The 10,989-nt window shown below is 39.2% G+C and overlaps 1 protein-coding gene across 2 annotated transcripts; it reads left to right on the top strand.

Annotated features, from left to right (window-relative positions):
• Positions 1-457: 457 nt before the first annotated feature.
• On the top strand, positions 458-10,366 carry LOC139767486 (cell growth-regulating nucleolar protein). Of its 2 annotated transcripts, none has more exons than XM_071696912.1 (4): positions 458-590; positions 2,648-2,793; positions 4,018-4,243; positions 9,342-10,366. In XM_071696912.1, exons 2-4 carry the CDS (start codon positions 2,669-2,671, stop codon positions 9,942-9,944), a joined length of 954 nt encoding a protein of 317 aa, XP_071553013.1. In that variant the 5' UTR covers positions 458-590; positions 2,648-2,668; the 3' UTR covers positions 9,945-10,366. The 2 variants fall into 2 exon arrangements, with proteins under 2 accessions (XP_071553013.1, XP_071553014.1); XM_071696913.1 differs by having other exon boundaries at positions 490-586.
• The last annotated feature ends 623 nt before the right edge of the window (positions 10,367-10,989 follow it).

Consider the following 10,989-nt stretch of genomic DNA (forward strand, 5'->3'; position numbering starts at 1 on the left):
TTTATCATTTCTTTTTTGTTTATAACAATAACAATAATTACTTTGAATATTTTTGTACCTTTGTTCTTCATTATTGCATCAATAGTTCTAAAAACACGTGCAAATAAAGAAAACATGTTGCCACTTTTCTTTCTATTTTGCTCGTAAAATGATCATTATTAGATAATGATTAATATTTGCGTTATAATATATGATAATAGATCGAAGATTATGTCCAAATTTCCACAAAAAACAATTTTTTTGAGATAAAACTGAAAATGATGTTTGTTGGCAGAAGCGTGTCTAGATCAGTAAACCTCTCCGCCTATTTTCATTTATATCCCAATTACATATAAAACATGCAATTTATATAAATTTAAACGTACAAAAATCTATTAATATTAATTCATTTATATATATATTGGTTAAAAAATTTTACGTATTAATATTAGATGTTATGAATGTTTTTCGAAGAATTACGGGAAGGACCGAGTGGGTTTAGACCACATGTGAGGAGAGGCACATCCTCTCTCTCAGCCGCTTCACGTGTTGGCGTCATCGCCTTCATTGTTCTCCTCACGTATTCGCCCACTAAGACAATATTGGAGCAAGTATGGACTACTTAATGTATTTGGTTGAAGGTGGACCTCATAACCTCTATATAGGGATAATAACTGAGTGATTTGGTGATGTTATTTGCCATTTATTGGCATGGTAGGCGGGTCCGGTGTGTGTGTGACTTTAATAATGGAGTCCAGATATTTTAAGGAAGATTAGGTTATACATATTTAGACTCAGTTTGTGTGAAAATTTATGTATATAATCCTCTATTGATAATATACGTTTTGTTATTTAATATTTAGCGTATAGTAATGTTGGAATTGATCCCATATTTCATTATATTAATGCTGTATTATTTACTTTAATATTATTTATTATACCATCCATTATTTTCTAATTTTATAATGGTGTAAAATTTCTTAATAATTTGGTGGAAAATGTGATGTGGTTGTTTTGCCGTCTAGGCCACGTGTTATTTTGCCAAATAATGTCTATTTTCATCTTATCTCCTTCAAGGAATTTATATACTGACAACTATGTATTTATATTAATTTAGATGGTAAAAATTAGTTTTAATGCTATTAGGTTCATTTGGGGTCTTGGTAGTTTAGGGTCGTTACCATATCTTGGCAGTTCAGGGAAAATGTTTCCATCAAACCACTTTACATCTCTCTAATGTCTCTCTGACCCTAGTCTTACTTCAGTGTAACTCTCTTATACTGCAATGGCATCCTAGTCTACCTAACTGTAACCTCAGCCATCCACAACGCAACTCTAGCGTAACTTCATCGATCAAAATCCAGTTGCGCGTAGCACAGCTCTTAACTTTAGGTACTGAGGTGGATTTCCATTTTAGACGGTTGTTTAGTGTTTAGGGAATACGCATATGGGGTAGAAAATGATCTTAGAGTGATATATTATTTGAAGAATACGTCATGTCGACAGCAGGGAGGGTTACGTATCATGGGAGATGTGATGTTGATTAATTTAAATGTAGGTAAATCAGTCGTGACTTATAAGTATCGTGAGTAAAAACTTTACCTAACCTCATCTTGTTAAAATATATGGTGAAAATTTACTGACTCGGAATTAGCCTGCTGTACGGGATTGCACCGCTGCTAAGTCTGTCATCTGTTTATTGATATTGGATGGCATTTGGACAGTGCTTAGCCATAGGTATGACAGGTATATTTCAAGTGAAATATTGAGTAGTTAGGTCAGTACGAACTGATAGGAAGATAAGGTTTTTTTTTTTTTAACGTATGTTTTACTTCATTAATTAAACTCACTCTTTTCCTTGATATACACAACCTTCATTAGTTTCACCTTTTATTGAAAATTGTTTACGAAAGTCTGTTGCTCCAAATTATGTTCCCAACTGTTATTGTGTCCTTTAAACATTAAAGTAGAATTGTAAAACTTAATTATTGAGTATCCGAAGCTAATGATGATGCAAAACTAAACTTTTTGATGCAGTCTTAGCTTACCCTAAAAGTAACTTCTGTCAAATATTTCACCGTTACTCAAAGATGGCATAAGGGAAAATAAACAGTTCTGAAAGTACAGTAGCCAGCAAAGTATCAGTAATGTTTGACCCATTTGTTGACTAGCCAGCAAAATTAATAATACCATTTGTGTACAGGGTTATCTTTGCAACAGGTAGCTGGTTCCTGATTTTTATTTCTCTTCATTAGTCTTCTCCCCTTAACAGACAAGATCATTCACCAACATACATTCGCAATACATCGGCAACTTATCCCATCCACCTTAGCTATATTCACATGCTTGTAACATTGAAATTAGTGTACATTTATTGGTCTTGCAAGTGTATTTTTCAGCTTTTCACCTTTGAAATTTTGTAGACAGCGATTGATTTCCCGTCTGATATTTCTTATTAGCATCTCGGGTATTCACAGGTTTTGTACTTTTTGAGACTATATGTGGTTTTAGAATTATCCTCAAAACCTGGAAAAGATTTTAAAGACTTATTGTTTGGTGGATGTAACGACGTTGAAGGCCTTAGTGATGGTGGCACTTGATAGGCCTACAGCCCAAACGACCAACCACAGTATTATGTCATATGTTACAGAAGAGCTTTTCCCTACAGGAGCCGAAGTGTTAAAGAAAAATGGTTGTCTTTGTGTGTTCGTCGTGTGGGGGATCCTTCAAGAAGAATCAGGTGGAGAAGCACTGGCATACGAAGTGTCGTAAGGTCCACCGTGTCTCATGCATGGACTGTGGCAAGGACTTTAAGTTAGTAGTTCTTATTTATGTGCTGGAAGCTTTCTCTGTGGTACAGCTACATTAGCTTTTTATGGCATTGCTGATTTTGGAGAAATTTTATTTTTATACATAATGCCTCTTCCTCCATTAGCATGGTAGTACCAGGGAGAGCGAAATGGCCTCATTTTCTTACACCCACTACCAAGCTGTTATGTATAATGCATCAATACCTGGAGCAATATTGGTGGCAAATTCTTTCATCTTACCTCATAATTATTACATGTTCAAAATGATGTGCTTTTTATAATATTGAGTAAATAACTTTAACTAGACACAGCCAGTTCACCAATTTAATTCTTTTATTACTTAATGTTCTGTGGTGAAACTTTGTGTAAATGGGGACATTTGGATCAAGAGACAGCATAGAACTTTGCTGACGTGACTGAGTTTTAATAAGTGCAACAACCCAGGATTTTACACAGTTTTCAGACAGGTGTCGATATGATCATAAACGGGTAGAAAGAACAAAGTTAGATGCAGGGATGCCTCTGTAAAGTTTGATTGCTTTACATTATTATGGCATTATATTTCACATTCTCAGAAGCATTCTTAATTGTTGTTTCTTGTATACATGTTATTTGCTGTATAAAGCATTTAGTGTAATGTAGAATATATAAATACCATGAAATTCAAGTTGTAGATTAGATTTAGGATAGGGGTTTTGATTTTTGCAGATAATCTGGGTCATTGTTGCTGAGCTACATAGGAGTATTTTGGCCGAGTGCTACATACTGTTTCTGTCTCCACATTTATGGATAAAAGAATAGAAAAATGTGCTGCCATAGAAGATTGACTTTCATGTCTGTTACTATTACCTCAGTTTTCAGCTTTAACAAAAGTCAAGTTCCTCTTGGTGTTTGATCACACATTCGTAGTAACTGACCCATCTTTTCTCCCAAGTGTGAATGTATCTTGGAAGACTTGGTGTAGAATAAAAAGTAACATTAGAGTTAAGGGTGCATGTTGTTCATTTTTACAGAACAACAACGAGACCCAACCTGTTAATCAGGACTTAAAATTCTTAACATTTCACTGGTTGTTTTCTGTAGAATATCCCACGGAGGAAGACGAGTGTCAAAGGCATAGCGATCTATTCCTAATTTTACCTCATTGAGGCAGGAAAGGTTAGGTGGCTATATACAATAAAAAAAAAAGTGAAACACTTTTAAAACAATACCTCTTTTGTTTCCTTAGTGGGAAAGAATATGCTGATCATGTGAAGTGCATAACTGAAGATGAAAAATACGGAGGGAACCAGGCTGTCATTAAGGAGAAGAAAGGTGCAGTAAGACAGGAGGCCTGGGTAGCATATATAAAAGAGAAGGTGGCCAGCGCACATGACATGGACCCCAAACTCAAGGAGCTTCTCGCCTTCATTACAGACTTCCCAAACCTTCCAAGCAAGAAACAAAAGTTTACGGTAATAAATGATATCTTATGTTCCCAAAATTGTTTGTTATTATAGTGATCAAAAGATGTTACCTAACTCTGCCTGCTTGATATCACACCTTGAGTGAAGAGTCACCTTTCTTGAGGTTCAATTGTTGGTAGAACATTCTCACCAAAGAACTTATCACTCCAAAGATGTCTACATTTCCTAGCTGCTGAAAGCACTGCAGCCTTAAGCTGCTGGAAACTAGTATTCAAAATAGGGATTGTTTTGAAATTATTATTGAAATTTTTATATACTGAAGCATTTGTCACAAGTTATTTCAAAGACAAAACTAGTGTGGTTTAAAAGCTTCAAGAGGTTTGGTCACAGAAAACTTAAATTGTTTTTGAGATTCCTATTGAGCTTTAATTATTCTTTTAGTCTGAATAAGTACCAGGATGAATAGATGAAAAGAAATTGGCCTTGAAGTCATACTTGGTATTTATACCTTCAAACATTTTGTCAAATATTTTGTTCATTAGACATTAATGTAAGCCGTACTTTGAAGAGAAAATCACAGGTGTTCATCATCTTTATCAGAGATAGGTAATTTCTTTCATTCACCTCAAGCAGAATTTAATTTCTCTCATTCACCTCAAGCAGAATTTAATTTCTCTGATACATCTCAAGTTTATATACAGAAACTCTCTAACTTTCTTTTGATTTTAGCGGAGGCTAACTTTCTTTTGATTTTAGCGGAGGCCCTAACCGAGGCCATCCCATTAACGCTATATTTATTTTATTTTACCATACTTAACCGCTGTTTCCCGCATCAGCAAGGTAGTGCGAGGAAACAGAGGAAGAGTGGCCCAACCACTCATAGACACATATACATACACGCACATATACCTACATTTTTTTTATTTTTTTTTTTTATTTTTTTCTGTCTCCCGCGTTTGCGAGGTAGCGCAAGGAAACAGACGAAAGAAATGGCCCAACCCACCCCCATACACATGTATATACATACGTCCACACACGCAAATATACATACCTACACAGCTTTCCATGGTGTACCCCAGACGCTTCACATGCCTTGATTCAATCCACTGACAGCACGTCAACCCCGGTATACCACATCGCTCCAATTCACTCTATTCCTTGCCCTCCTTTCACCCTCCTGCATGTTCAGGCCCCGATCACACAAAATCTTTTTCACTCCATCTTTCCACCTCCAATTTGGTCTCCCTCTTCTCCTCGTTCCCTCCACCTCCGACACATATATCCTCTTGGTCTATCTTTCCTCACTCATTCTCTCCATGTGCCCAAACCATTTCAAAACACCCTCTTCTGCTCTCTCAACCACGCTCTTTTTATTTCCACACATCTCTCTTACCCTTACGTTACTTACTTGATCAAACCACCTCACACCACACATTGTCCTCAAACATCTCATTTCCAGCACATCCATCCTCCTGCGCACAACTCTATCCATAGCCCACGCCTCGCAACCATACAACCATACCTACATATACATTTTATTTATTTATTTGCTTTGTCGCTGTCTCCCTTGTTAGCGAGGTAGCGCAAGGAAACAGACGAAAGAATGGCCCAACCCACCCACATACACATGTATATACATACACGTCCACACGCAAATATACATACCTATACATCTCAATGTACATATATATATATATACACACACAGACATATACATATATACACATGTACATAATTCATACTGTCTGCCTTTATTTATTCCCATCGCCACCCTGCCACACATGGAATAACAACCCCCTCCACCCTCATGTGTTCGAGGTAGCGCTAGGGAAAGATAAAGGCCCCATTCGTTCACACTCAGTCTCTAGCTGTCGTGTAATAATGCACCGAAACCACAGCTCCCTTTCCAGAACATCCAGGCCCCACAGAACTTTTCATGGTTTACCCCAGATGCTTCACATGCCCTGGTTCAATCCATTGACAGCACGTCGACCCCGGTATACCACATCGTTCCAATTCACTCTGTTCCTTGCACGCCTTACACCCTCCTGCATGTTCAGGCCCCGATCACTCAAAATCTTTTTCACTCCATCTTTCCACCTCCAATTTGGTCTCCCACTTCTCGTTCCCTCCACCTCTGACACATATATCCTCTTTGTCAATCTTTCCTCACTCATTCTCTCCATGTGACCAAACCATTTCAAAACACCCTCTTCTGCTCTCTCAACCACACTCTTTTTATTTCCACACATCTCTCTTACCCTTACATTACTTACTCGATCAAACCACCTCACACCACATATTGTCCTCAAACATCTCATTTCCAGCACATCCACCCTCCTGCGCACAACTTTATCCATAGCCCACGCCTCGCAGCCATACAACATTGTTGGAACCACTATTCCTTCAAACATACCCATTTTTGCTTCCCAAGATAATGTTCTCGACTTCCAAACATTCTTCAAGGCTCCCAGGATTTTCGCCCCCTCCCCCACCCTATGATTCACTTCCGCTTCCATGGTTCCATCCGCTGCCAGATCCACTCCCATAGACACTTATGTATATACACATGTATTTATTCATACTTGCTGTCTTCATGAATTCCTCATCGCTACCCCTCCACACAGGAAATATAAGTATAATAAGTGGCACTGGCATATGATAGAGTTGATAGAGATGCTCTGTGGAAGGTATTAAGAATATATGGTGTGGGAGGAAAGTTGTTAGAAGCAGTGAAAAGTTTTTATCGAGGATGTAAGGCATGTGTACGTGTAGGAAGAGAGGAAAGTGATTGGTTCTCAGTGAATGTAGGTTTGCGGCAGGGGTGTGTGATGTCTCCATGGTTGTTTAATTTGTTTATGGATGGGGTTGTTAGGGAGGTAAATGCAAGAGTTTTGGAAAGAGGGGCAAGTATGAAGTCTGTTGGGGATGAGAGAGTTTGGGAAGTTGTTGTTGTTGTTGTTCGCTGATGATACAGCGCTGGTGGCTGATTCATGTGAGAAACTGCAGAAGCTGGTGACTGAGTTTGGTAAAGTGTGTGGAAGAAGAAAGTTAAGAGTAAATGTGAATAAGAGCAAGGTTATTAGGTACAGTAGGGTTGAGGGTCAAGTCAATTGGGAGGTGAGTTTGAATGGAGAAAAACTGGAGGAAGTGAAGTGTTTTAGATATCTGGGAGTGGATCTGGCAGCGGATGGAACCATGGAAGCGGAAGTGGATCATAGGGTGGGGGAGGGGGGCGAAAATTCTGGGGGCCTTGAAGAATGTGTGGAAGTCGAGAACATTATCTCGGAAAGCAAAAATGGGTATGTTTGAAGGAATAGTGGTTCCAACAATGTTGTATGGTTGCGAGGCGTGGGCTATGGATAGAGTTGTGCGCAGGAGGGTGGATGTGCTGGAAATGAGATGTTTGAGGACAATGTGTGGTGTGAGGTGGTTTGATCGAGTGAGTAACGTAAGGGTAAGAGAGATGTGCGGAAATAAAAAGAGCGTGGTTGAGAGAGCAGAAGAGGGTGTTTTGAAGTGGTTTGGGCACCTGGAGAGAATGAGTGAGGAAAGATTGACCAAGAGGATATATGTGTCGGAGGTGGAGGGAACGAAGAGAAGAGGGAGACCAAATTGGAGGTGGAAAGATGGAGTGAAAAAGATTTTGTGTGATCGGGGCCTGAACATGCAGGAGGGTGAAAGGAGGGCAAGGAATAGAGTGAATTGGAGCGATGTGGTATACCGGGGTTGACGTGCTGTCAGTGGATTGAATCAAGGCATGTGAAGCGTCTGGGGTAAACCATGGAAAGCTGTGTAGGTATATATATTTGCGTGCGTGGACGTATGTATATGCATGTGTATGGGGGGGGGTTGGGCCATTTCTTTCGTCTGTTTCCTTGCGCTACCTCGCAAACGCGGGAGACAGCGACAAAGTATAATAAAAAAAAAAAAGTGGCACTGGGAAAAGACAAAAAAGACCACATTCGTTCACCCTTGGTGTAATACACGGAAACCATGGATCCCTTTCCACATTCAGGCCCCACAAAACATTCCATGGTTTACCCCAAATGCTTCTTGTGCCCTGGTTCAACCCATTGACAGCATGCCAACCCTGGCATACCACATTGTTCCAATTCACTCTATTCCTTTCATGCCTTTCACCCTCCTGTATGTTCAGGCCCCGATTGCTCAAAATCTTTTTCACTACATCCTTCTACCTCCAATTTGGTCTCCTGCTTCTCCTCGTTCCCTCCAAGTCTGATGCATATATCCTCTTGGTCAATCTTTCCCCATTCATTCTCTCCATGTGACCAAACCATTTCAACACACCCTCTTCTGCTCTCTCAACCACACTTTTATTACCACACCTCTCTTACCCTTTCATTACCTACTCAGTCAAACCACCTCACACTACATATTGTCCTCATACATGTCATTTCCAACACATCCACCCTCCTCCTCACAACCTTATCTATCACCCATCCCTTGCAACCATATAACATTGTTGGAACCACTATTCATCCAAACATACCCATTTTTGCACCGAGATAATGTTCTCACCTTCCATACATTCTTCATCGCTTCCAGAACCTTTGCCCCCTCCCCCACCCTGTAACTCACTTCCACTTCCATGATTTCATTTGCTGGTATGTCCATTCCCAGATATCTAAAACACTTCATTTCCTCTAATTTTTCTCCATTCAGACTCGCATCCCAACTGATCACACCTTAAACTTTCCATGTTCCTTTGTAAATCTGCTCTCTTCTTAAGCTTTCCATGTACGATTCTTGCTGAACTTTATGCCCAGTGTTCTAAACTTAATGAATGGATCCAATTCTTCGCCATGCATGATATTATACTGATCTCTCATCCATTTCACTTTCAGCTTTCTCTTCTAATAACATCATCAGTGTTTCCCACCATTGTGTCCAACTTCTCTGACTCATCTGACAGCACCACATCGTATGCATACAGCTGTTAAACTAGATTGATATGACTAATACAATTTTGGGAGGTTTGATACTCTGCTTCATACTTTGTTTTTTTCCATGCATTGTTCACCAAAGAGAAATTTGATCATATCCTCTTTGGAGTGCTTGTGCCATGTTTGTCATTGCATGAAGGTGAGATTCAGTATTAACTTATTTTTATTTGGCATTTCAGAATTTTTTTAACAACTGTCCAAAGCTTCGCACTATGAAGTGTTTGGATGAGGCATGGGAATTCTTACAGGCTGCCAGGGCAGCCAAGTGGAACAATAAGGAAAAGAGCAATGACGCAGCCGAGGGTAGTGAAGTAAAGCCAGCCGATAAGCCTTCTCAAGATACTGTGCCAGACAAAGGGGACAGCCAAAATTCAAAATTGGGCAAGCAAGAGAAAAAGAATAAACGGAAAAGGACAAAAAAAGCAAAGAAAGACGGACTAGTAGAAAACACTACAGAGGTGAGCACTCCATCAAAGAGGAAAATTGAGAATGGTGAATCTGGTGCTGAAGGAAAGAGAACTCGCAAGGAAAGAATGAAGTCAAAGCAAGAACAAGTTCAGGGAGTATGTGCAGAGAAAGGTGATGAAATGAGCAAGAAAAAAAGGAAAATATCTGTTCAAGAGGATAAGGATGGATCTGTAGTTACGAGTGAAAGTAACATGGAGAACATAAACGGTGTGGATCACAATACACCAAACAAAGTAGCACAAATCCCCGGAAAGCCAGAGGGTGGAAAGAATAAGAAGAAAAAGAAAAAGCCTGCCAATGAGAATGAAAACTAAGCTCCTGTAGTGAATGGAAATCATGCACAAGACATGAAAAATGGGGATCAGGTCTGGAGAAAGATGAAGCAGGGGTTTTGTCAGCCTTTAAGTGGAGGGCAGCAATGAATAAAGTTCTGCAAGATGCCCCAAAAGAGGGTATGAAAATCAGCAAATTACAAAAAGAGGTACTTTCTTTGTATTATGCTGCTGAGGGTGAAGCTACTCATTTGAAATCCAAGGAAGAGTTGATCGATTCGCTGAATAAGAAACTACAAACAAGGAATGACATGTACAGTGTCTAAGAATCGAGTTTAGTTGAATAGTTAATGATGTAGGTGGACAGTTTTTTGTTTTAGCTTCAGGCTGATAGAGTTATAATGAGTATGCTTTGCATGTCTTTACTGTTGACAAGGCCCTAATAAAGTTATAATAAAACTATATATCTTTTTTTCTTTTTCTTTCAAACTATTCGCCATTTCCCGCATTAGTGAGGTAGCGTTAAGAACAGAGGACTGGGCCCATGAGGGAATACCCTCACCTGGCCCATTTCTCTGTTCCTTCTTTTGGAAAATTGAAGAAAAAAAACGAGAGGGGAGGATTTCCAGCCCCCCGCTCCCTCTCCTTTTAGTTGCCTTTTACGACACACAGGGAATACGTGGGAAGTATTCTTTGTCCCCTATCCCCAGGGAAAATATATATATATATATATATATATATATATATATATATATATATATATATATATATATATATATATACACACACATATACATATATACACATATGTGCACATATACATACACATCAACATATACACATATACATACACAGACATATACATATATACACATGTACATATTCAGCGAGGTAGTGTCAGGAAAACAGACAAAAATGGCCACAATCATTAATACTCAAGTCTCTAGCTGTCATGTGTAATGCACTGACACCACAGCTCCCTATCCACATCCAGGCCCCACACGCCTTTCCATGGTTCACTACAGACGTTTCACACAGATGCCCTGGTTCAGTCCATTGACAGCACATCAACCCTAGTATACCACAG

This window comes from Panulirus ornatus, chromosome 61 (assembly GCF_036320965.1).
Source record: "Panulirus ornatus isolate Po-2019 chromosome 61, ASM3632096v1, whole genome shotgun sequence".
In the NCBI taxonomy this organism is placed as follows: Eukaryota; Metazoa; Arthropoda; class Malacostraca; order Decapoda; family Palinuridae; genus Panulirus; species Panulirus ornatus.

Bases quoted from the DNA above. Each gene is read 5' to 3' on its own strand.
- LOC139767486 (XM_071696912.1), top strand. From the start codon at position 2,669: ATGGTTGTCTTTGTGTGTTCGTCGTGTGGGGGATCCTTCAAGAAGAAT. The intron at 2,794-4,017 runs GTTAGTAGTTCT...TTGTTTCCTTAG, and splicing joins GACTGTGGCAAGGACTTTAA to TGGGAAAGAATATGCTGATC. The intron at 4,244-9,341 runs GTAATAAATGAT...TTGGCATTTCAG, and splicing joins GCAAGAAACAAAAGTTTACG to AATTTTTTTAACAACTGTCC.